The 27,951-nt window shown below is 39.6% G+C and overlaps 1 protein-coding gene across 1 annotated transcript in view; it reads left to right on the top strand.

The window, feature by feature from the left end:
* Positions 1–27,951, top strand: part of CDK6 (cyclin-dependent kinase 6) — a 292,037-nt gene that overhangs the window by 192,686 nt on the left and 71,400 nt on the right. The window contains exon 4 of the mRNA XM_006834296.1: positions 11,621–11,730. Coding sequence (XP_006834359.1) covers positions 11,621–11,730 — 110 coding nt within the window. The remainder of the gene's footprint in view (positions 1–11,620; positions 11,731–27,951) is intronic.

The following is a 27,951-nucleotide window of genomic DNA, read 5'->3' on the forward strand; positions in this document are numbered from 1 at the left end:
TTACAGGAGCAGTAAGCCTCCTCTTTCTCCCTTGGAGCAGCTTGTTGGGTTTGAACTGCTAACCTTATTGAAGAAAGGAAGTAAAAATTAAATATATTTATTAGCGATCAGATTTTTTTTAAATACCTTTGTAATCAGACAGCAAAATTTAAAGCAATGCTGTTGGATCCATGTGTGGCGCTGTGGGTTAATGCACCGGACTGCAAAGCCATTTGAACTTCAAGGTCGGTGGTTCAAGCTCACCAGCTGCTCCTCGGAAACCCTATATAGGGTTGCTACGGGTCAGAATCAACTCGACGGCACTTAACAACAATAGCATTGTATCCATGTATGTTTGTTGAGCCTTTGAACATAAAAAGTCTTATGTCCAGTAATGTGAATTTTTTTTTACTTAGGAATCATGCTATGAAATGGTAGGTGATAGTATTCAAGTTCCCCAAACTGTAGATTTTCCCTTCTCCCAGTTTCCACACTTCTAGTTCACTGTGGGAGTCCTGGTGTGGCGCTGCAGGATAATGCACTGAACTGCAAGGTCGGTTTGAACCAAAAGGTCAGCTGTTCAGACTCACCTGTCGATCCTCAGAAACCCTATACAGGGTCGCTATGGGTGGGAACCTGCTCCACAGCACTTAGGAAGTCCTCTGTGTGTTCTCTCTTGTAAAGACAAGGAGGCACCTTTGACATTGTGTGTGTCTGCATAACTGGATGAGGGGTAAGTTTGAGGAAGAATCTGACTTGGGGAACGGGTTAGATGGTGATTTAATTTGTGGAGATAGTAAATGCAAAAGTAGAACTAGTTTGGGAGGAGAAAGGGCATCTAAGTTAGCAAGTGCTGCTATAACAGAAATACCACAAACATGGGTGGCTTTAACAAACATATTTACTTGCTCAGTTTAGAAGGCTGGGAGTCTAAATGCAGGCTGCCAGCTTTACGAGAGCGTTTCTTTGTCAGTTCTGGAGGAAGGCCTTTTTCTTGAGCTCCTTCTCATGTGTGAGCTTTGTGTGGCTTGACCACCCTCAACCCCCATCTCAGCTTGCTCACTAGCTGCTTTTCATCTCTTTTAGATCTGAAAAGAGATTGACTTCACATACACCCTACATTACCATTGTCTCAGTAACATAGCAAAGAAAACCATTTCCAAAAAGGACTATAACCACAGCTTATAAAAACCAAAACCCTGAAAATCCACTGCCTTGGAGTCGATTCCGATTCATAGGTTATCAGAAAATACTTCCTTCTGTTTAACACTCATTCCAAATACTGCACTTGAAGCCTTTCTTTCAGCTGTGCCCTTCTCCTCTTTTTTGGTTTGTAGTTTCAGTCTTGCTAAATGCATATCATGAAACATTCTGATCTTTAGATGTATAGCTTCTTTATGTTTTGCTTTTAATTGCTTAACACACAAAATATAGTGAGAAGTAGTGGACATTCTGCACACTTGGGATTGCCATAAGTTGGAATTAACTCAACAGCAACACACTCATTTCTCTCATCTCTTGCATTAACCATTTCCCTCATCCTTGTATTAACCAGATAATTTTTAAGTATATATGCAGATATGAACATAGAAACCCAGCAGAAAGAAGGCCTAGACCTGAAAGGAATTTAACTCTTTCTGTAACCAAAAAATCAATTTTCTAATTCCCTTAAAAACCTGAGTATGTTTTTTGTGGCCTCCCAAAGTATATAGATTTTCTAAAGAGTTAGGCAGTGTTTAAGAGGAAACAATGAGCTTTGCAGCCTACCATACCCTGTGTTCAGAATAATTTTCATCTCTATACTTATCTGTGAAGGTTGAAGGAATGTCTACAAATATTTGCTTGGTTTCTATGGTGAAGGCAGAGAGAGATCAAGTGTGTGACTGTTTAGTGTCAGAATCAAAACTGCACTATACTGTACTTCTAAAAAGAGATCAAGTATGTTCCTTGAAACATATTAGGCATTTAGCAAGTGGTAACTATTTTAAGTTTCACAAATTCACGATGAAATTTAAACAATACAGCCTGAAAAATACTTGGGGCCTTGGGGCATTTTAAAATAGCCCTCACACTTTATTAAAAAGTCATTTGTTTGAACAATGATAGTATTGATGAACTCTCAGAATGCCTGGTGTGGGATAAAGCATTCTCTTGCCACCATTTGCAAAGATACTTCCTGCCCAAGGTTATCCCTCCTAACCTGTAAGTCTCCATTCGGCTCTCTACTAGTCACCCATACATTTGTTTGGACATACATTTATTTTATACCTGTTATATGCAGCACTCTTCAAAGTGCTAGGGATAAAGTCAGCTTAGAAAGAGTCTCCACCTTTAAAGGGCTGGGTCTGGATCTTGTAGCCACTAAGCACACAATGAACAGATACAGTATGATAAATGTCATGATCACATGGGAATGGGGAGGGACTAGGCAGGGCATGGTTCACAAGAAGTAGGAATGGAATTGTAAGGAGGACATTCCGAGGAACGGTCTCAGTGTGTGGGAAGAAGGCTGCTGGGCGTGACACAGCATGCATGTTTGAAGAACTTCAGAGCCTTTTGAGCAGATTGTGGAAAAGCTTCCAGTGAAGGAGAAGCAGGAGATAAAACCAGAGGGTGGGAGCCAAATCATGAAGGCACAGTAAATTGAACTTGATTCTGAAAGCTCTGGAGCATGGATGAAAGAATTTTAAGCAAGAGAATGGTGAACACATTCAAGTTTAGAAAGATTTATTCTTTGACAACCTTGGAAAGGACAGAGTGAGAGGAGGCGGACTAACGGGAAACAACCTCACAAGTAGCTTATGTAGCAATCCTGAGGGGACCAGTCAGTCCGCGATGGAATTGTCAGGGTCTGGTGTCTTTGTTGAGATAGTGCAGGCCAGTAGGAAACCTGGGTAGGTAGTGATTTTGCTTACAGAGACAGGAAATATAAAAGAGAAGCAAGTTTCTGAAGAAAGATAATACATGCCTTCTGAATTTGAGGTACCTGTGGAGGACTAAGTGCTGATATCCATGAGGTGGTTTGATATGTGGGTCAGGTACTCTGCATACTTGTGGATTTGGACAACATCCACATGTAATGGTCCCCAGGACTATGCATTCTATAAGGAAAGCACTTGCCTCAGGATGAAGCCTTAGAGAAATTATTTATGAATGAGCCGGTAGAGGAAGAAATAGTCAGTAGAAAGGTGGGATGACCAGGAAGACATACATAGGACCTGAGTATTTCCATTTAAATCATAACACAGACTCCCCTCCTTATACTTCAGCCCACTCATTTGACTTGCCTGCTTTTCTAATCCGTCACCAAGATTAGCTTGGTGCTTCTTCTACAGTGGGCACTCATGTAACCAATGGAATTAAACCTCACTTAGACCTTTAAAGACGTGATGTCTGGAGAAAGACTTTCTTAGGTGGATCTACCTGGACATTGACAAAATGAGAGAAGGGTAGAAGGTTGAGAAAGAGCTGGTAAATGCCCCTGGTGTCACAGAAGGTCAGAAGCTTAGCTCCTTGAACTGCACTGCGTTTTGGTCATTATCACCCCTCCCCAGAAACAACACACAGGTCTTTGTCTCCCAAATGGCTCTCTTGCCCTTGTCTACTTGGAGGAAACCTCCATCTCACTTATTTTCTCTGTGCTGTTGCTCTCACACTGTCTAAGTCAAGTCAGGTCAGTCCTACATAAACATCCACAGGTACAGAGCCTTTTTTTTTTAATGTTTTATTGTGAATTATGTGATGGTTTACATGGGAGAACATTAGCTTTACATTCATCCTATCGTATATCGTTTCATTGCCATGGTTACAATCCCTTCCATGCATCATCAACCAACCAAAGGGTATAAATTCAGACTCTCTCCCTCTCTGGGTCTAGAGTGCCCAGCGACTCGCATCTCTCCACTTCATCGTCTCTGTCCCCATCCCTGGCATCACTGTTTCTCTGCGTAGTTCTGTACTCCGCTCTTGGTACACAGCCTTTTATAAAGACAAAGGATTGCTCAAGGTACTCAGTCTTTCTTGGACGTTACTGCCTTCACAGTTTCCAGTTTAGAGAATTGCCTCTGCCCACTTTTTAGCACTGCCATTGGGCATTCCCAGTGGTTCATATCCATGTATCAAATCATCCCCAAATGACAAAATAACGTTGATTATAATGGGAAATTAAGGGTTTAGGGAGCTCAGAGGAGCCTTGTCACTTCCAACTAGGAGCAGGAAAGACTTCATGGAGGGAGGAGGTGGTTGTGTGAGTTTGGCCTTGAAAGATGAGTAGGAATTGGGCCTGCAGGTACAAGGCAAGAGTATCCTACAGAGACAGCAAGGTAGTGGCTAACCAACACATTAATATCGGAGCCTGTGTCCCTGGGAGCCAGAGCAGCTGGGGGGGTCCTAGCCTGTATGCTGGTGAGCAATGCATCAGAGCAAAGACAGTGATGGAATTAATGATGTGGTGCTCAGACCTCTGAGAATCTTGGTGTGGACCTCACTCAACCATTTTTTGTAATGTGCCAGAACGTCTCTTTCTGGACTTCTAGATTGAAAATGAGGGGATTTGAGGCACGCCATTATTAATTATTTGTAGCAAAAAGTACTTTGTGTGTTAACTTTCACTGGTGTTTAACTCTTAATATTTTCCATTTAACTGGCTTTATAATGAGAAGACTGTGCTTGGCAGATGCAGAATTCTAACTACTTATAATATTGTTCATTTAAATGTTTAATTCTAAAGAACTAAATCTTGAGACTGATGATGAAAAATCAGTGAAATTACCACTAGGTTTTTGTTTGGTTTTGACTTTTCTTTCTTTCTTCTTTTCTTTTTAAATAATATTTTATTGCATTTTCAGTGGAAGTGTATGCTGAAAAACAGGTTTATATTGAACAATATTTATCCGTACTTCTTAGTAATATTGGTTACATTCTTCACATTGTGTCAACATTCTCTAAGAGTTTTGTTCTCATTGACTTATTCTCACAGCCCTCCACCCCCACCCCACCCCCAACCTTCTCATTGATACCTCAGAGTGTTGGTTGACTATTTGGTTATCAGATAGATAGGTTTTGTTTTTGTTATTTGAGGTGGTCCTAGTATGGCTGCTGTAAGATAAGCAGTGGACTGTTAACTACAAGGACGGCCGTTCAAACCCACCAGCCCACTCCTTGGAAACTCTGTACAGGGTCGCTATGAGTTGAAACTGATTTGTCCTTGACGGCCCTTAACAACAGAGCACAGTACTTTTTATGGATTGACTTATGTTGTTGTTGTTGTGTGCCATGGAGTCGGTTCCGACCCATAGCGACCCTGTACAGGGTTTCCGAGGCTGTAAATCTTTACGGGAGCAGAAAGCCTCATCTTTCTCCCTTGGAACAGCTGGTAGTTTCAAACTGCTGACCTTGTGGTTCACAGGCCAAGTCGTAACCACTACGCTACCAGAGCTCCTTATGGATTGATTTATACTCCCCTCAAAATATGTGTTGTAAATTCTAATCTCTATGCCTGTGGCCTTAATTGCATTTGGAATGGATTGTTTTTATTATATATAAAGGCAGGATTTGTGTACATAGTAGCTTGAGTCCATCTTTTTTTGAGATATAAAAGATCAAACAAGGAGTAAAGAAGAGATGCAGTAAGATGGATGCCCAAACACGTGGAGATCTCCAAAAATCCTGGAAGCAGAAAGTGAAGAGATGAATTCCTTCCTCTGAAAATGACAGAGAGAAAAACCTTCCTCTTGAGCTAACACTCTCAATTCTAGCCCCCAAACTGTGAGAAAATAAATTTCGGTTTATTAAGCCATTTCCTTGTGTTATAGCAGCATTACATAACTAAGGTAGTATTCAAGTACTCATTATTTTATGAACTAACCTGTTACTGAAATAAAAATGACTTGAGGGGAGAGTTTTGGTTCAGGGCTTAAAAAATATCTCAGGTAATAATCTTGGGGATTCTTCCTGTTTCAGTGGGTCCATTAAGTCTGTGGATTTTGGGAATTTCCACATTGGATCCATCTGCTGTGGTCCTGAACACATCATTAGGTAGTAACAGCCAGCCACTGATCCCCACCTGGAGATCTTGGTAAAATGTAGATTCTGACTCTTACATCTGGGGTGGAAATGCAGATTCTCAGCAGGAGGTTAATGGACTTGCAGTAATAGTGCTGTAAGTCAAGTCAACTAAGTAGCCAAACTGTTAAGGATTCCCCCAAACTGGAAGTGAAAAAGGAGAGGGAGCAGTTCCTAGAATCCAGAGGGGAAAAGTCATGTAGAGTGGTCATCCCAATGGGCCGTGACCTTATAATGGTAACAGAGAGCTCTACACAGCCTTGCTGGGAGAAATTCAAGACCTCATTCTTCTCCCCTACTCCTTTTGAGACCTCCCATTGTTCAAATCCATTAGGAAGCAGGAGGCATGAGTAGATACAAGTTCACCTCCCACAGCAGAGAGCAAAGTGGTGAAGGGTGGAGAGACGTAAAAGGAAGCTAAGCTATCCGGCATAATGGTCAGTCATAACATGCCTTTCTGGTGTTTAAGCATATAGCCATATTCTAAAGATGAGTCAGATAACATCTACATGTTTTTTCAGGATCTTGGTGAAAGGTATATGAATAAAATACTATTACATTGAATATTTCGTGAGAGAGGTTTACTCCCAACATGTGTTTTGAGCCAGAGTTGGCTTTGGCTGTACTTTATCTTTTACTGTTAACTGAACTGGTTCAAAAAATTGTTAATAGAGATCAAAGCAGTTTAAACAGATACATCCACTTGTGTAAATATCCTTGAAACCCCCTCCCGTTTTGCTCCCCATCCTGTTGCCAAATCCATTCAGCACCTGTAGAGGCTGTTAATACTTGTAATGATAGTAATAAACATGGTATTTGCTTTGGTTCCAGCTGGCTCCAGCCACCAAACTCTGTCCATAGTTCCTATTGTGATCTTTGCTTACAAGACAACTGCATTGTAATCATTAGAAGCCACCTTTGTCCTAGATTTCTGAATGTTGGTTTTTATGTATGCCATTCACTGTTTCTCTCAGTTTGTTTTTACATTTAAATATACCATTATATTTTGTCTATAAGGATATTTAGAATTCTTAAGGTTAAAGAACTTTGGATTAGAAATTAGTTGACTATATTGCTGAAAACTTTCCTTTATACATTAAACCCTTGAAGCATTTTTATCAGTGTTGCGCATTATTTATATAACTTTCAAAACAAAAAATTAATAAATTTGTGCTTAACATGTGACTTGAACAGGTTTTAAGTTAAGACAGTCTTCCATCAGAAGTTTCAGGTGCAGAAGTATAATAATATTTTACTATCAGGAAAGCTTATCATGTTTTTCTTACAACCTTTGAACGAGTTTTGGTTGGTTTAAATCCGCTGAAATGATAAAAATTGTCATCATCATCTGAGATGTTTAAAATTATAATGACTGAATTTTAGGATTGGAAGACTCTGGGTCCGAAAATACAGAGCAACCACATTAATTAGCAAGTTAAGCCTGAGTAAGCACTGTTGCTATAAGGGATACTATTGCTTAAACTAGGGAATAATTACTAGAAAATGCTGTTCCTTTATTTTTTATTGCAAAAGGTAGTAATTTATTACTTTTACATATAGGCCTTGCCTTTTTTTTTTAGAGGACTGACTGGAGATCTATCTTGTACAATTCATATTCTCTTATAAAATAAATACCTATTACTTAATTATATTGTATCTGTATAAATAAACTCTGTCATAAATTGTGTTTCTCCAAAACTTAAGGCCAATGTATATGAGACAGCAACTCTTATACAAGGAATTACTAAGGAAAGGAAAACAAAAACTCTGTTCTCTTTCAGAGTCTGGCAAGTAGAGTAGACAAAAAGATCAGTAAGGATTTGTGTGAGGCAAAATCTTCATAAAGAACTTTGCACTTAAAAGAGAAAATCCATTCTTCTTTGCATCCCATAGAACACAAACCAGTTATACACATAATCATAAAGAAAACCATATTAAATTCTACCAAGTAGAAATTACATTCTTTGGCCGTGATGTAATAAAACTAGAAATCCAACAATTGAAAGATAGCCAAAAATAACATGACCATATGGAAATTTTAAAAAGCTCTAAACTGTTCTTCAAAGCAGTTTATTCTCGGGTTAAAGAGAACATTAAGGGTACATTATATTTTATTTACAGGTGAACAAATATACAAAACGTTCATTTAAAAATCTGAGAATGTGGAAAATTTAACATTCAAGGGGAAAACAATGTCAGTTTGTAAAATAGAAAGCAATATCGCTAAGTGTGTGACAAACTGAATATAAACAGAGAACAAAAATATACATTAGGAAAGAGAAAAGTCTGTATGACCAAGGAAACATATGAGATTAAACTAGTTGAAAGGGACACTAGGTACAAATTTAAGTGAATACATTTTTAAATCTAAATTAAGTCACCAAAAGTGACTCAAAAAAAGGTTGTTACCTAAATAAATCAATCGCCACGATGCATGTAAAAGGTTATAAAGACATACAGCTAACAAAAAATGCAGACCCAGACCTTTTTCTAATGTGTAAGTTTGTTGACGCCTCAAGGGGGTTTATCATTTTTATTCTGTTTATACTATTCCCAAGTATAGAAAAGGTGGGAAGCTTGTATATCTCTAATATTAAACATAAAAAAATTAACACCAAAATAAAAGTATAGAGTATCTTAAATCATGAATAATAATAGTATTATTAATAACACATAAAAATGAGTAGTCTAAATTAATATCCTAATTAAACATTAGCACATACATAGAACCCAGGTGTGTATTTAAAAAATAATACATACCATAATTCCAAAACAAAAAACCAAAATCCATTTCCATCAAGTCAATTTCTACTTATAGTGACCCTATATAGGATTTCTAAGATTATATATCTTTATGAGAGCAGAAAGCCTCATCTTTCTCCTGTGGAGCAACTGGTGAGCTTAAACTTCTAACCTTGTGATTAGAATCCAGTGCTTATCCTACAGCACCCATTTGTTCTAAGAAGACAAGAATGGGGCAATATTAGGAGGAGCACAGTGGAATGAAAATTGAAACCTTTCAAGAAAGTGAGGAGGCACAGGAGGCACTCACTCATCTCTGCCAAGAAATTTGGAAGACAACTATCTGGCTGACTGATTGGAAGAGATCCATATTTGTGCCCATTCCAAAGAGAGGTGACTCAATGGAATGCAGAAATCATCGGACAATCTCTTTGATATCCCATGCGAGTAAAGTTTTACTAAAGGTAATACAGAAACAACTGCAAGCATACATTGACAGAGAACTTCCAGAGGTTCAAGCCAAATTCAGAAGAGGCTGTGGAACGAGGGATATCATTGCTGATGCCCAATGGATCTTGGCTGACAGCAGAAACTACTAGAAAGATGTTTAACCCGTGCTTTATTGATTATGCAAAAGCTTTTGATTGTGTGGATCATGACAAGCTATGGACAACATTGTGAAGTATGAGTATTCCAGAACACTTAATTGTGCTCATGAGGAATCTCTACCTGGACCAAAAGGCAGCTGTTCGAACAGAGCATGGAAACACTGAATGGTTTAAAATTAAGAAAGGTGTGTGACAAGGTTGTATTCTTTTACCATACTTATTTAACCTGTATGCTGAGCAAATAATCCAAGAAGCTGGGTTATATGAAGAAAAATGTGGCATGAGGATTGGAGGAAGACTCATTAAGAACCTACAATATGCATATGATACAACCTTGCTTGTTGAAAGTGAAGAGGACTTAAAACATTTAGTGCTGAAGATCAAAGAGCACAGCCTTCTGTATGGATTACATCTCAATGTAAAGAAAACAAAAATCCTCACCACTGGACCAATAAACAACATTCTTATCAACGGAGAAAAGATTGAAGTTGTCAAGGACTTCATTCTTCTTGAAATCAACTATCAACATTCAAGGAAGCAACAGTCGAGAAACCAAAGGACGTATTGCATTAGGCAAATCTGCTGCACAAGACCTTTTAAAAGTGCTGAAGAGCAAAAATGTCAGCATGAGGACTAATGTGTGCCTGATCCAAGCCATGGTATTTTCAATAACCTCATATGTATACAAAAGCTGGACAGTGAATAAAGAAGACTGTAGAAGAATTGATGCTTTTGAATTATGGTGTTGGAGGACAGTATTGAAAATGCCATGGGCTGCCAAAAGAATCAATAGATCCGTTTTGGAAGAAGTGCAGCCAGAGTACTCCTTAGAGGTCAAGATGGCCAAACTTGGTCTCTCATACTTCGGACATATTGTCAGGAGGGACCAGTTGCTGGAGAAGGAGATAATGTTTGGTAAGGTGGAGGGTCAGAGAAAACGAGGAAGACCTCCAACGAGATGGATTGGCCAAGTGGCAACATTGATGGACTCAAGCGTGGCAACAGTAGTGAGGTTGGCCCAGGATCAGGCAGTGTTTCGTTCTGCTGTGCATAAAGTCACTATGGGTTGGTACAGACTCGATGACATCTTACAACAACAACAACACCCACTGTTGCCTCCCAAACACCCACCCCATCCTGTTACCATCATCGATAGATTGTTTCTTTTATCAAGAAAACTTTTTTATGTTTTTTTACTCAACTTTTTATAACACTGGTCTCAAACACTAATTTTACTCAGCATAATGTCCTACAGGTTCAAACATGTTGTGAGATGTTTTGCAAATTCATCATTATTTTTCAACATTTTGTAGTAGTCCATTGTATATATGTACCAAAGTATGTTTAGCCATTCTTCTGTTGATGGACATTCAGGGTGTCGCCACCTTTTTGATATGTCTCTTTTAGACAGCAGATTGAAGGAGAATATTTTCTTGTTCATTCTGCTCTCTATGTCTCTCTGTCTTTTTTTTTTTTTACCCCAACTAAACACAGTCATGAAAGCTTGTAAGCTAGTCACTTCATGCCTCTGTATATATTCAATATACTTTGTCAACACCACAAGTTTGAAGGCATCGGTTCTGCTTTTGTTTTCCTTTTTTAGTTTTTGGTTTTTGCACAAAGATGAAACAGCAATGATATCCCTCATTCCACATCCTCTTCTAAATCTGGCTTGAACCTATGGAAGTTCTCTGTCAATATATGCTTGAAACCATTTCTGTATTACCTTTAGTAAAACGTTACTCGCATGGGATCTCAAAGAGATTTTTCCAATGATTTCTGCATTCCATTGGGTCACTTCTTTGGAATGGGCACAAATACAGGATCTTGGCAAGACCCTTCCAATCAGTCGGCCAGATATCACCTGTTTTGCATGTACTGTTTTTAAACATAGGGGAAAAAATAGTTCTTTTACTATCTAAAGTTAAAACTATTTTTAACTATTTAGAGATAAGTTGGTTCTTTTTTTTTTGCTTTTCTTTTTGAAAGTCAGGTCATTTTTGCCCTTCTAGGAAGACACAAAGTCTGAATTAGAAGCCAGGTAGTAGGAAGGATGTAATTTCCTGACCTGTTAGCAATGAGCCCTATTTATACACTGGTTCTATCTCAGTGTCTCCATATGATTTATAGGAGTCTTTTCCAAGCTAAATCTTGGCCTTAAACCATGCAGGTTGCGGAGTTTAAATAGTCATCTTCCTCAGTAACGCTGAGTCTGTTTGCCGTTGCAGGTCGTCACGCTGTGGTACAGAGCTCCAGAAGTCTTGCTTCAGTCCAGCTACGCCACCCCTGTGGATCTCTGGAGTGTTGGCTGCATATTTGCAGAAATGTTTCGTAGAAAGTAAGAGTTGCATTTTGTTTCACTCTGTTTACCTAGACAAGAGCTGTTTCATGCAGGCCTACTGTGTGCCAGATACAGTCCCAACTTCTTTAGTTTATGCAGCAGGGTAGTATTGTGTTTCATTTAGGTTCATAATATGCAAATTTACCTGTTTGGGCCATCACTTGAGCCTATCCTGTAAGCCACCTTCTCAGTCATTATAATGTAGTTTTGCGTGACTCTCATTTCCAACTCTTGGGAACTGTGTTTGGGAAGGAGGACTCCACAATTATGATTTACACCATTTTTGTTGGTGATGACAAGACATAATGAAAATGCAGCATAACATCATCTTTGTAGTCAAAGAATACCCTCAAGATACAGAAGAAGGACCAAGACGATTAAGTATATGGAAATTTTGACGGTGAACTTTAGTTAAAAGAACTGAGACTGTTTAGGTTGAAGGGAAATAGGGAAGGAAGGACGATGTCAGTGCTGTTTTACGAGACTTTAAGTGTTGTCAGGGGGGCGGAAAAACTAAACATATTTGAAGCACTGTAGAGAGTAAAGTAGGACTGCAGCTGCAGCTGTGTGCCATGGAGTCGGTTCCGACTCGTAGCAACACCCTGTGCAGGGTTTCTGAGGCTGTACATCTTTATAGGAGCAGAAAGCCTCAGCTTTCTCCCGTGGAGCCGCTAGTGGATTTGAACTTCTGACCTTGTGGTTAGCAGTCCAATACCTAACCCACTATGCTAGCAGGACTCCTTAAACTAGGACTGGTGGTGGTTAGGTGCCGTGGAGTCGGTTCCGACTCATAGCGACCCTATACTGGGTTTCTGAGGCTGTAAATCTTTAAAGGATCAGAAAGCCTCATCTTTCTCCCACGGAACAGCTGGTAGTTTCGAACTGCTGACCTTGCAGTTCGCAGCCCGATTCATAACCACTACGCTACCAGAGCTCCTTAGGACTAGTGATATAGAAATATATATTTGTTTTGTTTTGTTTTGTTTTGTTCAATGTGGGGTGGAGTGGTAGGAACTAACCATCAGACCATAATCTGAACAAAAGGTTAGGATCTTGTGAAAATAGTGCAATGTTCTCATTGGATGCCCCAAGAAGAGACTGGACACCCCTGGAGATTGTTTTAGCAGTGTTTATAGCATGAGTGAATGGGTCAGCTGACTCCCACGGCCTCTTTGACTCTAAGAATCTGTGATTCATGTGTTTGATTTTTGAGTCACAAGCGGTAGTCAAATAATATAATAAAGATCTGCCAGGACAATAATCCATACCTGTGGTACTAAATTCAGCCTGGTTAAAATTAAACAGAGAACCTAGTTATAATCTAATCTCTCTTTTCTTTCCTTTTCTATTTTTATTTCCATGGAAAAATGTGAGTTGGGAAGTTAAGCATATTTGCACTGAGCATGTTCAAAATCTAGCTTACACGGAAAAGGAGTGGTCAGACATTATTTGCATTTTTGTTTAGCAAAATTAAGTTTTGTACATGTAGTAAATTTGGGGGCACTGTTTGTAGAACTCAGCTAATTCATCTGTATTGATGGGAAAGTCCAGGAAAGGATCATGGCAAGACCCTCTGTGTGCCAGATAGTGCCCCAAACTTCATCCCTGTGTTGACTTTTTAATCCAACAGTAACAGGAAACTGAGAAGGAGTGATCAATTTACTTACTTGAGTCAACAGTGAAACGCTCAGCTGCTAACCAAAATGTTGGCAGTTCAAACCCACCCAACCACTCCAGGCAACCCGCTCCTATAAAGACAATCACAATTCTGTTCTGTCACTTGGGGTCACTATAAGTCAAAACTGACTCAACAACACCAAACAACAACAAGATCAGCAGCTTAAAAGCAGCAGAGGTGTGATTTAAAAGGAAGCCTGTGACTCCAAATCTGATGTTGCTTTTCTACCAGATAGAGCAGAAAAAAATAATATTGAATTCAGCCATCATATATTTCCCAAAGGAACACAGTGGCTGCATACGATAAACACTGGACTGCATGCAAACCATCAGGACCACAGTTCTAGGCCACCAGCCACTCTGCGGGAGAAAGTTACATACCACACTGTATATACATAACCACTGGTGCCACCAGGGACACACATATATACAAAATACACACATATATCCTGATGGTGCAGTGGTATACACATATATACACACACATATACATATAACAATTTTATATATATATACCATTCACCATTTACGTTTGTGTGTGTGTATACATTCCATTTATGAGAAAATGGAATGAAACTTTTCAAATAACTTTTTGAAGCCCCTTCATGTAAACATTAACATTATTAAGAAACCTAGTCTATGTTGGCCCAGGATCAGGCAGTGTTTTGTTCTGCTGTGCTTAAGGTCACTATGAGTCGGTACCAACTCGATGGCACCTTAACAACAACAGGCTGTGTTGAGCCCCTGAAATCATCTCATGTATCAACGGTGGTGTATGTCTCATGTCACTCTAACAAGATGTTTTCATTCTGTCTGCTTATTGAGCAGGTACTATGTGCCAGCCTCCCTCCTTTGTGCATAATTTAAATGCTACTGGAGAAAAGAGGCATTGCATGCAGAATGAGCTAGTTAATGAAGAAGTGTCTGGTACTGTGAATGGGCACAGAGAAAAGACCATTTTTGGTGAGTAAAGAGACTGCTCACTGGAAGGCTAGATGTTGGGATTCACCTTCCTTAGAGATCATGTCCTAGTTGGAGAGATAACCCTTTTAGTAAAAATAATTTATGCATCACCATCCTTCATAACCTCAGAAGAAAGGAAGTTAACTGTTCTGTTGAGTGATAGGCCCAGGGTTGGGTCTTTCATGGGCTTTATCTCATTACACTCACACTGTGAGGGCTCTTATCCAGAGTTCACGAACCAGATGTTTCCACAAAGCAGATAACTTTGTGGGCGCAGCTCTTCAATGGCAGAGCCCAATGTGAACACAGGTGTGCTTTGCTCCATAGCCTCCTTTTCCTACTCTGCCATGTTACTGTCCCTGTTGTTTAACTTAATTGGCCTTTTTTTCTGGAATGTTTTCTACATTATTACAGTATGGCAGCCAAAATATTTTAGAAAGGTCAAGAAGCAAACCACACATCTAGTAGCTTTGATTGCCAGTGTCTCCTATATGGGAAAGGTTGACCAATTTTCTATCGTATTAATACAAAGTATATACCTTGTCTTCTAAAATTGAATACCTAGAAAATAATAAACTCAGTAAAAAGTCTTACGGAAGATGATTGACAAGGAGCCAGGGAGTGTAAATATCAAGTGTTAGTGTTATCTGGGTTTAATAATTGCTCACATTGATCCACAGAAGCATTCCAAAAAGCAGATATGAGCTAGATATTTCATCTTCTTCCATATAACTCTTGGGTTCAATTAACATTTCATTACATTTTCTAGTTCATTTCATTAACATTTTTTAGTGCTAAAAAAATTGTTATACATGTGGTCAGAGTCCTGGTGTGGCACTGTGGGTTAATGCACTGGACTGGAAGGTTGGTTTGAACCACAAGGTCGACAGTTCAAGCTCATTAACCACTCCTAGGAAGCCCTATACAGACTCTATGAGTCGGAACCAACTCGACAGCACTTAACAATAACAACAACATACATGTGGTCAGTAGCCAGCTAGCCAGAGGATGGATGGGGATAGATGAAATTGATTGAATATTTAAAATCAAAACCCAGCTATCAGAAAAGGAAAGGAGTGTAAGTTGCTACAATCTGATGAACTTGACCTATGCTAATGGATATAGTAGCTCAAAATACCAACAGAGAGGGAAGGAGTCTTCACATCAAGTATCAATCCTATCCCTTCTGTATACAGGATAGATAGGGACGGGCAACTTAGACCTTGGCGAACTAAAATGGGAGGGGGGGGCAATAAAGGCATGAAGTGGCTGGCTCACAAGTTTTCAAGAGGGAGTTTATTTTAAGAGTGTGTGGGGAAGATAGAGTCCCCACTGGATAGTTTCCATCTTGTCTAGATGGGTCTGGTGAAAAGAGATGGGGATAAGATTCTTATGATTCAATTGTGAGTAATTGTTATCATGACTAATTGAGACTGTCACAACTGTTTAAGAATAGAAGTTTTGTACCAAAAATGGGGGAGTAGTTAATCTTACAGTCCAGAAACAAAGGGCCCTAGGACCACCAAGGGAGAAGAGTACAAGCAGAATGCAGAACCCTATCCAGAGAAGTAGCAACACCAAAGATGGAGACAGAGATGAGGACATGGAGAGAGGGAGCAGCTGAGGACTCTAGACTCATGGAAAGAGAGGGGCTGAGTACTGGCGGCCAGGAGGCAGGTTTGCAGAATGTGTCCTTTGGTTGTTTAAATTATTCTATATTCCTGAGTGGTTTGTTTTTTTTTACATCTCCCCACCCCCACCCCCAAAAAATAAAAGAAGAACAGAGGGAATGGAAGCAAATACTGTTGGATGATGATGCATGGAGGAGATTGTAATCATTGCAATGAAACGATGGAGTAAAGCCCAGATGTTCTCCATGTTAAACTATCACTCAGTGCACAATTAAAACAAAAAAATCCAACTATTAGAAACTTGACTTTTTATAGCAAAGTTCACAGTGTTAACTCTCTAGGTATCCACTGATTGCCTTGTGTGGTCTTAGTCAGAATTGTTGCTTGTGGTTTGAAAGTTTTGGGGTGTTTCAAGTTACAGCAAAGTCATAAAAAGAAAAAGAAAATGCACATTTAAAAGAATAAAAAATGTTACTAATTCTTTGAATATGAAGATTGTGGTAAACAGATAGTAATTCTTAGAAGTTCTGGGTTGCCAGTTCTCTTGATCCCTAACTAGAATGCCAAATGCACCCAGGAAGAATACAACAAACACAGTCACTGTTAAAAGGAAACAAACAAGACTTCATGGTTACATTGCCGTTTGTATAATGGCCTCTCTAGGCTTGTCATCATTGATTTCTATGAATTAAACACCCAGTAGCTGTGAAACTGCCCTTTGTGGCTGAATGGTCTGTGAGCAAATGTCTTTAAAATGTCACAGAGCATCTTGTCAACTTTCCCATTGGTCACTGTGTTGGTGTTTCCCCATATTTGAGCATTCTCCTTAGTGACATCAATGAACTGAGCTCCTTAACCAGTTGACTCAACCCCAAGGGACAAGAAGGTGAGATCTAGTCTATGAGAAACCTCAGGTTAAGTCAGAACACCTGTCTGGAAACCAGGGCACTGGCTAGACTTAACTCTCCTTGAATATTTCCCTGGGCCTTTTTTTTTTTTTTTTTTTTTTTTTTTTAACCTTTAAAGGACCAGTCAAGTGGGAAGATCTCTCAAGGAGCTTTTTATTGACCTAGGAAACATGGTACCCAGGAAAGCAGCCGACCTTGATTGACTAATGTATACAGGGCAGGTCTAAATAAGAGCAAAGGAGTACTTGTTGATTTAATCATGGTTGTTGTTTTTTTAATTCTTAATATGTTTCTGATTTTGACCTGAATTTGATAAATATACCTGTTTTCATGACATATGCTGAGAAGCTTCCATCACATCTGGCCTGTGCCTGTGGGGGCAGCCCTGTTGCCCTCCAGCTCCCCACCCTGATGCCTTTCCAGTTTGGCCCCCTGGGTCTGCATGGTTTTTTGTTTTGTTTTATGTTTTAAGGGTTGTTATTTTTAACCTGTCATTGTGAATTGAATGAAGGTTTGCAGAAAAGACCCTCAGCTGTACATTCAATAAACCATACACTTCTTTTCCTCTCAATGGTTGGAATCCCCTAAATGCAATTCACTTATCCCACTTCCTCCCTGTTTCTTGTTTCCACTTTTCCTTCTTTCAGAACCCTCTGGACTTTGTCCTTGGGTAAATAAATGCTACCCTTTTGATCTCAAATGGTCAACCATTCTGTAGTGAGCATCCCTCACTAGTGTTGATGTCCCACCTATACACCTAACTATTGCTTAGCTGAAAATTGAGCCACGGGGTAAGTTCAGTTCTAGACCTCAATGGTGACCAAGGACCATAGTCTTGAGGTTTCACCAGTATCTCTGACCAATAAGCCAGGTCTTTTTTATGACTGTGAGTTTTGTTCCACATTTTGTTACACTCTATTCAGACCTTCTAATGTGATCTCTTTCAGAGCAATTGGTAGTGATGGTGACTGTATTTGTTGTTTTCTTCCTGGTGGCATTTGGTATTTCTAGCCAAGGGTCAAGAAGTTGGCAACCTAGAGCTTCTAAGAATTACTATCTGTTTACTACACTCTCCATAGTCAAAAATAGTAGCATTTTTTAATTTTAAAAGTGCATTTCCTTATACATAGTGTATGGTCTGGGGGTGGGGGCTCACAGTGTGGGACTTCCATGCCCCCTGTAATCTGAGCCTCGAGGTTCCACATGGCCATGATGGATTTGACCATGCCTTTGAGACTTAGTCAGCACTGGGCTCCCAGGTAGACCCTCAGGACTAGACAGCTCCTATTCATTAGCTTTTGGTGTTGATATGGCTATAAGAAACCTAGAACAAAGACCAGACTGGGGTTTTTTTGTCCTCCAAGATGATTCCACACCTAGCCTAGTGGTTCTAATAAGGACATTTTAAAGTGGAAATGATGATAATGTAATATTTTCATTTTTACTTATTCTTTTATGTTTGTTGGACCCCTTAAATTCTAAATAGATTTAGCTCTAGAATAGATTTAGTGGCTTAGGGGTAGAGAAGCGGATTGATTGAAGAAGAGGGGAGAATGTTTTGTAATGGGACTCCCTGAAAAGGCAGATGTAAGCCTTTCCCTCACTCAGATCCAATTATTGTTGATGACTCATAGTGACCCAGTATAGTGTTTCCTTCCAAGGTTTTAAATCTCAGAAGCAGAAATCCAAGAGTTGTATTAAAACCCTTAAGAAAAAGTTGTATATCTTAAATAGCAATGCAGATTGGAAATAGTTGTGTTGTTTTTTTATTTAAAAGTGCATTTCTTTTAGTTCTTCTGTTCCCAGAGTCATGAAGAATGACATTCGCATGGTCCACTAGATTAATTGTTTCTAAGTGTTTTCAGTTTTCATCACTCTTTTTTCCTCCAGACATGGAGAGACCAATAGTTGCGCCTTAAAAGACTGCTCATGAGCTTTAAAGATCCTAGTTGCTACACACCAAAACAGAATGTAGAACATTGTCTTTGTGGACTATTGTGTCCCTCAAGACTTTGATTCTGAGCTCCTAGGCCAAACAATTCCTCAAGGTATTTGGGAGTGTCTTAAAAAGTTTTCATCATTTTGCCCCATGTATGCTCAGACATTTCGCATATCATTAAGAACCAATAGTACTATTGTAACCATGGCAATGAAACGATATACGTACAATAGGATGAATGTAAAGCTAATATTCTCCCATGTAAACTATTATATATTTCACAATATTTAAAAATAATAATAATAATAATAAAGAACCAATAGTATTGAAGGAAGAAGTCTCAGCTGCACTTGAAGGCATTGGAGAAAAACAAGGCTCCAGGAATAGACAGAATACACTTTTCTATACACATTGAAATCTTTCAACCAACTCATGAACCACTGGACACACTCATTTGTACCAAGAAATTTGGAAGACAGCTAACCTGGCCAACTGATTGGAAGCAATCCTTATTTGTAACTATTCCAAAAAGAGGCGATCCAATGAAATTGGAAATCATCAAACATGCAAGTAAAATTTTGCTGAAGATAAATTCAAACTGTCTACAGCAGTACATCAATAGGGAACTACCAGAAATTCAAGCCAGATTCAGAAGAGGACATGGAACATGGGATATCGTTATTGATGTTAGATGGATTTGGGCTAAAAGCAGAGCATACCAGAAAAGATGTTTACTTGGCTGAAATCAGAGAATACCAGAAAAGATGTTTACTTGTGCTTTATTGGCTATTCAAAGGCTTTCAACTGTGTGGATCATGACAAGCTATGGATAACATTGCCAAGAAAGAGTAATCCAGAGCATTTAATTGTGCTCATGAGGAACCTGTACATAGTCCAAGAGACAGTCACTAGAACAGAACAAGGAGATACTAAATGGTTTAAAATTAAGAACATTGTGTTCCGGGATTGTATCCTTTCACAATAGTTAATCAATCTGTATGCTAAGCAAATAATCAGAGTAGTTGGATTATATGAAGAAGAATGTGGCATCAGGATTAGAGGATGACTCATTGACAACCTGCGATATATACAGATGATACAGCCTTGTATGGTGGAAGTGAAGAGGACCTAAAATATTGATGAAGATCAAAGACAATAGCCTTCAGTATGGGTTGCACCTTAATATAAAGAAATCAAAAATCATCACGACTGGACCAATAAATAGCTTCATGATAAATAAAGAAAAGATTGAAGTTGTCAGAGACTTCATTTTGCTTGCATCCACAATCAACACTCTTGGAAGCAACAATCAAGAAATCAAATGACATATTGCATTAGGAAAATCTACTGCAAATGACCTCTTTAAAGTGTTCGAAAGCAAAGATACCAATTTAAGGACTAATGTACCTGACCCAAGCCATGGTATTTTCAGTCACCTCATATGCATGTGAAAGTTAAACAATGAATAGAAAGGCTATAGAAGAATTGGATGCATTTGAATCATGGTATTAGAGAAGAATATAAACAGTACCATGGGCTACCAGAAGAACACATAAATCTGTCGTGGAGGAAGTGTTGCCAGAATGCTCCTTAGAAGCCAGGATGGTTAGTTTTCATGTGTCATACTTTGGCCATGTTATCAGGAGGAACCAGTCGCTGGAGACACAGACATCATGCTTGGTAAAGTGGAGATCAGTGAAAAAGTGGAAGACCTCCAGTGAGTTGGATTGAAAAAGTGGCAGCAGCAATGGGCTCAAACATTATGAGGATGGTGCAGGACTGGACAGTCTTTCATTCTGTTGTGCATAGGGCCACTATGAGTCATAACTGACTCAATAACACCTAACAACAACAGCAGTGCTTCATCACAGTCATGGGTATGGGTCTGCATGTTTTGTAGTCTTCTTCACAAACTAGGTTTTATCTGCTGAGTCCTCTTCTACCATTCTGTCATCATGCCTACTCAGTTACTTCTCAACTCCTAGCTTCCCTTTATATTAGTTTCTGGCCCATCATTTCCTGCCATGTTCCCATCCCTGCTCTGATGAACCAGAACTCCCCTTCTCTGGCTCTGTGTACTTCTTTCTGATAATCCCCTCTACTTGGCCTTTTGGAATCAAAAGTTTCCCTACTTTTCTGAGCTTTTCCTCACAGACTTCTTCAAGGTAACTAATGAAAACTAGGCCTTTTTCCAAAGATGCCCTATTCTTGGTCCTCTGCTGCTTGGAGCCATTATTCTGCCAAAGCCTCCTAACTTCTTTCTGCCATCCTCTTACATTTCCCTCTCCCAGTCTTATTACATCATCTGCTGACTTATAGGACCTTCAGATTCTCTTCTTACAGGGAATGTTATCAAGCAAGTGTTTTTCACCGAGGAGACAGAACACTGTGAGAGTCCAGTTGACTCAACAACTGTGTCACTTGCACTATACCAGTTTTTGAGCATTCAGTAATTACTAACTCGGACTCTCTGCTCAGTTCTCATGGGCTCTGCTTCTCATCTCCCTGTGTCTTCTGCACCTTAGGGAGCATCATCATCCAAATGCTCTACCATTAAAAAGAAAGCTGTGCTTGCAGACAAAAACGAAGGCACCTCAAGCACACATAAGGAATCCTGGTAGCACAGTGGTTTAAAGTACTCAGCTGCTCAACTAAAACGTTGTATGTTGGAACCCACCAACCACCGCATGGGATGAAGATGTGGCAGTCTGCTTCCATAAAGACTAACATTGGAAACCCTGTGGGGCAGTTCAACTTTATCTTATAGAGTCTTTATAAAGTCAGAATCAACTCATTGGCAGTGAGTTTAGAGTACATGAGCTGATTCAGCACTTGTCGTCAGGGCTTTTGGTGGACATGTTCCCACCCACCTGGCTCCTCTCCCTTGGACTCAGACCCTGTCCCCAACTAGGATTCCCTCCTCTCGCAACCCTCATAGTCCTTACGGCCTAGTCTTCTCCCAGCACCAACCCAACATTCAGCCTTCTCTCCAGTTATTTGAGATGAATAAAGCTATCTAAAGTGAATTTCCTCTGCTCTCCTTCTAATCCAAAAATATTTTTTATCTTCACTCTCCCTCCCCTTCATCTCCTGTTTCTGAGAAGGATGCATCCTCCCTCCTTTCAAGGCACATTCCCTCATCTATGCTCTTGTTCCTGCCCTGCTTCTGCTCCTACTCCACCCATCATCCCCAGTGATTGCTTCCTCAGACTCTTCCCTTCTCCTCGCTCTCATCTCCCATCCTAGAAAAGCCCTCAGTCTCCCTCCTATGCCCTCATCCTTTCTCTTTGCCTACTTGACCACACTTCTTACTCTTCATCACCACCTTAATCCTTTCCAGTGATTAAAAATAATATATCACATTTAGTGAGCACTTACTATGACAGCACTAAACAAAAACAACTATAAGGCAAGCATTAATAGTCAGTGCTTAAAAATACACAATTTTATTTGTGGAACTTATAAACTTAACTTTATGGAATACTGTTGTCATCCCATTTTGCAGGCAAGAAAACTAAAGTATGGAAAGATTAATTACCCCAGCATACCTTGGTTAATAACCAGTGAGAGGATCTGAACTCAGGTCTGTCTGACTGCAGAGTTCTCTTGTCACTTAAGCTGCTTCCTTAGAGGTTGATGGTGACCTCCACATCACTGCATCCAGGAACCTCGTCTCAGTTCTCATCTCACTTGGCGCGGGCAGCATTCAAACCTTGTGACTGCTCTTTCCATGAAACCCTCCCTGCCCTTGCCATTGCTAAAAGCACACTCCCGTACTCCTGTCCCCTTTATCTACTCTTCTTCATCTTCTCTCTTCCAAGTTAAGATGTTCCTAGAGGATTCTGTCTAGATAAAATGTAGATGACCTGCAGATGTGCACCGAAGCCACATTCATTCCCTTATGGATTGACTGTCTACCTGGTTATCTATGGATAGTGGACCTTCACTGATCCTTTCAAGCCAGCTCTGCCTCTCTCTTCCCTTTCTCTGTAATGGAACGCACAGCCCCTCAGCTACCCATCTAAGTCCTCAAAGTCATCTTGGAATCCTCATCCTCCTCCGATCCCCAAATCCTATGGATTCTATCTCTCCAGGGTCTTCCACATTGTGTACCTTTTCAGCATGACTTCCATCTCCCTGTTTAAGGCCTTCCTTACAGTCACCCAACCTGCACGAGTAACCTGGCAGCACCTGTTTCCGTGTTTCCTGCTCATTCTTACACTTACCATAAATTAATCTTACTCTTTTTCCCCTTGTCAAAAATTTGCTCAAACTGGCATAGGATCCTAAGACTTCATGGCTTTCCAAAAAGGCCTCAACTTTATTCTGGCCATAACACTTTATACTTTCCAAGATGCAGCAGGATGTTAGTGAGAACCACCCACCACTTGGCCCCAAAATATACCTCAAGGTTGCCTCCTCAGAAGACTTGCCTTTCTCTTGTCTGCCTTTTTTCATCTTCCAAAGCTGTACCCAGAAGTTGTCTCATCAGCGAAAAAGGCTCTCTTCCACCTCAGCGATTCCACAGTATTCAGTCTGTACCTGTCTCAGGACAGTGCTCTCGTCCACACTCCTTCTGTGCACACAAGTTGTCACAGTAGCTGCAAGAATGATAGTCTGGAGAGCACGATATTGTTTCTTGGAAATGATCTCCTAAGTTTATGTTCCAGCCCTACCCCTACCAGCTCTATGACTGAAGACAAGCCACCAACCTCTGAATCTTAGTATCTTTATCTATAAAATGGAGTGTCTAGGATATCACATCTAGGGTATTGAGACATTAGCTTCATTTCTGTAGTCTAAGGGGTCCCAGACTTGTCCCCACATCCAGCTTTAATTAGCACAACTTGCTTTTACCTTTTAAAAATATACTAGGCTTCTGAGAACTTAAAAGAGCTCAAAAACACAGGAATGGATAACGACCAAGATTCATTCCAATGCTCATATTCTTTGCTTCTAAATAGGACTATGTTTTGGTCATTTCTGGAACTCTTACTGTATCTAACACAATTAATACTTGTTAGCAGAACTTATTAAGCATCGAGCACAGTCCTAGGCAGCTGACATTTAGTCCTCCCAAGTGACCTGCCCAGAATCCCTCATCTGGTCAGTGACAGAGCTTGAAGTCCATTACCTATACCTAGTTATGCTGAACTGTAATGACCCACACAAGAAAAGCAGGAATATTTAAGGTGGAGAATAGCAATAAATTAACCAAAAGTAAAATAGGTTAGATGTAAACATGTCAGATGGTTGAGAAGTATAAAAAGTTGTTTTCTTCCTGTACTCCCATTTCAAAATCCAATTTTCAAAGATAACTCCCTAGATATACTTCCAGATCTTTATTACAAATTCAAGTGTATATGTGTATGTTTATACACATGCATATGCATGTGTGTGTGTGATGCATGTGTGTGTCTGTGTGTGTGTTTGTAAGAACATAGGAGTCCTAGTGTGGTGCTGTAGGATAAGCACTGGACAGCTAACCACAAGGTCAATGGTTCAAACCCACCAGCCTCTCCCCAGAAACCCTATACAAAGTCTCTATGAATCAGAACCTACTTGAAGACACTTAACAGCATCTACATATACACACATATTACTAACCTCTCTTACAGAAGTGAGATTATAACTATATACCATACTCTTATACACATTGGTTTATTCACTTATTATATCATCACCTTCTTTCCTTGTCAGTACATAAAGATCTAACTTGTATTTATAAATAGCTGAATATTGATTAGTTTATTGTTTTATAATTTAACTAATTTCCTATTGTTAGGCATTTTGGGCTTATTTGTTTGGGGTCCTATATATAATGTAAGGAGTGCTGGTAGCATAGTGGTTACAAATCCGACTGCTATCCTCAAAGTCGGCAGTTTGAAACTACCACCTGTTCCATGGGAAACAGATGAGGCTTTCAGCTCCCATAAAGATTTACAGCCTCAAAAACTCTACACAGGGTCTCTGTGAGTCAGAACCAACTCCAGAGCACATAACCAACCAATGTACAATGTTGTAATAAAATCCTTTTACTTGTTTTGTAGAGCATTTGTCCAAATATATCTGACTTGTATGGTCCTGGTGTGACACTGCTAAGATAAGCACTGGACTGGTAACTATAACTTCGGCAGTTTAAACCACCAGGCACTCCCTAGAAACCCTATTACAGGGTCACAGTGAGTCAGAAGGGACTCAACAGCTGGTAACAACAGCAACAATGACATGGTGAAATCCGGAAGTGAATTTACAGCATTAAATAACATGTGTATTTAAAGTTCTGCTACTAACCCAAATTATTCTCAGAAAGCTTCAAGATAGTTTGTTTTCAGCTTAAAATGGGGGAAAGGGTTGAGATTCTCAAAGATAAAAGAAAGTTACCATGGGAAAATCAAACCAAGGGCTCTTAGTTGAGCTGTGGCTGGCTCTTCTACCCTTATTTAAAAATAATACCAAAGAGGAAATATGAGCGAATATGGTAATTTTATAAAACTGTTTTTAAGCTTGGTTTGAAGTGTAAGAGACCTCTTTCAACTGTAAAATTCACTGTGGGTTTCCTTTTTATCAGTTGGGTAGTGATAGGAAAGGAATCAACCTCATTTTGTCAGTTAAGAAAATTATCTTCAGATAAAGTCCCAAGCAGTTTCTCAGACTAGGTTTTCCAGTGCACAGTCGACGGCTCTCCACAGTGCCGAGGCTTTTGAGTTCTGATCTTTCTCCTAGTCAGAACATGGAACTACCCCCACCCCCCACCACATCCCCACCCCCTGGGCCCTTTCTTCATGTCATCATGTCTTCATAGTTGCTAGAGTTCATTCCGATTTTGCTTTCTGGGTCTATTCATTGGAATAACTCTGAGCGACCTTGCATCAACCCCTTCTAAATAGCAAAAGAATCAAGCCAAGAGTCTCTGGTGTGCCCGGTCATAAAGTCTTAGGTGTATTTGGCCCCAGATTTTGACTATTGACTCAGGTAAAAAGAAAGTGGCAGAGAAAGTAGATATTGTATACATAGGAAGTCAGTTCTTACCAATGTAAACTTTTGAAGTTATGGCAAATTTTCATCATCTCCTTCTCATGAACATGAAAGACATCCCTGCCTTACAAAACAAAAAAGTACCAGGCCTGCACAAAATTGATTTAGCTAGAGTTTGGACCTAAGTGTGAAAACACCATCCATGATGTAACATTTATATTTGTTCTTTTATAACATTCATACAAATTTACTAAACAAGATATATATATACGTGTGTGTGTGTAAGTGCATAATAGTGTGGTGTTGTAGGATAAGTGCTGGACAGCTAACCACAAGGTCAATGGTTCAAACCCACCAGCCTCTCCCCAGAAACCCTCTACAAAGTCTCTTATGAATTAGAACCTACTCAAAGGCACTTAACAGCATCTGCATATACACACATATTACTAACTTCTCTTACAGAAGTGTATATATATATATATATATATATGTTGTTGTTGTTGTTATGTGCCGTGGAGTCGGTCCCGACTCATAGCGACCCTGTACAGGGTTTCCAAGGCCGTAAATCTTTATGGGAGCAGAAAGCCTCATCTTTCTCCCACAGAACAGCTGATAGTTTCAAACTGCTGACCTTAAGATTCGCAACCCGATTCATAACCGCTATACTTCCATATGTATATATATGTGTTGCTGCTAAGAACCATTGAGTCAATTCTGAGTCATAGCGACCTTTGTGGGAACAGAAAGCCTCAGATTTCTCCCATGGAGCAGCTGGTGGGCTTGAACCACCAACCTTGTGGTTGGCAGCCCAGTGCTTAAAGTACGGAGTGTGGTTGCTCCGTACTTTAAATCCTATATTACAAGATATTTCATATCAATGGAAATTCATGGGGTTTTATTGTATGCCTAAATAACTTTCTACAGAACAATTCTAAGATGCTAAATTGCAACAAATGGTAAGATACGGATGTGACAAAAGATTCGACTTAGTCTTGTACTAGAATGATAGGTTGTGTTGGTAGCTCCATGTGGCCCACAGCTGTGGGTAGTCTGTGTCTGTCTGATACCCATGCTGCATTGTTTTGCACTGAGGTTCTGCCTCCCATCTGACCTTCCCATGGTGCCTGTAGGAGCTGGTGTCTGATAAGACCTAGTACTTGGTCTAACTGAAAGCACTGGGCATTTTTCATATAGAAATAAAAAATATTACCTCGTTAGTTATCGGCTGTCTTCCTCCCACTCCTTTTCTGCTCTTCTCTAACTTCACACTCCTTCTCCCCGTCTCTTCTGTCCTACTTTCTCTCTCCTCCTTCTTTTTAGTGCTCTTCCTCGTTTGCTCTCTCCCCCCTCCTTCCATTTGAACCATGGGAAAATATGGAGCGTTCTGTATGGCTTTCTCTATAAATCTTCCTGATAATACGTGGCAGTATTAGGTTTCTAATTGATTGCTCCAGTTCTGTTTGCTAAATTAAATTACAGGGATTAGAATTTACTTAGATAGCTGTAAGAGCTGCTAATTGGTTAGGAGTGTGTGTATGTGTATATATATATATATATATATATATATATATATATATATATATATATATATATATGTATGTTTGTGTGTGTGCATGCACTTTTAGAAAACCAAGAATCTGATAAAAGTCTTTTTGAATCTTTCTTTCATTTTCTTATAAACATTTTGGAGAGACTTAATAAGAGAGAGAAAAGTGAAGGTGTGACAGAAAACTATAGAAATGTAGACTATATTTACTTGCAAATTGAAATTTTACAAAAGACAGTTCAAAAGAGCAGCTCTCCTGTGGAAATTAAATTTTACTACAGGCTGAGTCGGATACTATCAGCTCTTTTCTTACCACTGACTAAGTCAGGGCTTATAATACATTCAAAGTTCAAAACCTGGGTGTTGTTAAGTGTTGTCAAGTCAATTCCCACTCATACAGACCCTGTATAGGGTTTCCAAGGAGCAGTTGGTGGGTTTGAACTGCCAACCTGTGATTTGCAGTCTAGTACTTATCCTTTGACTACGCAAAGGCTTTTGATTGTGTGGATCATGACAAGCTATGGACAACATTGAGAAGTATGAGTATTCCAGAACACTTAATTGTACTTCTAAGAA

The sequence above is a fragment of the Chrysochloris asiatica genome, unplaced genomic scaffold (genome assembly GCF_000296735.1).
Source record: "Chrysochloris asiatica unplaced genomic scaffold, ChrAsi1.0 scaffold00010, whole genome shotgun sequence".
Classification (NCBI taxonomy): domain Eukaryota; kingdom Metazoa; phylum Chordata; class Mammalia; order Afrosoricida; family Chrysochloridae; genus Chrysochloris; species Chrysochloris asiatica.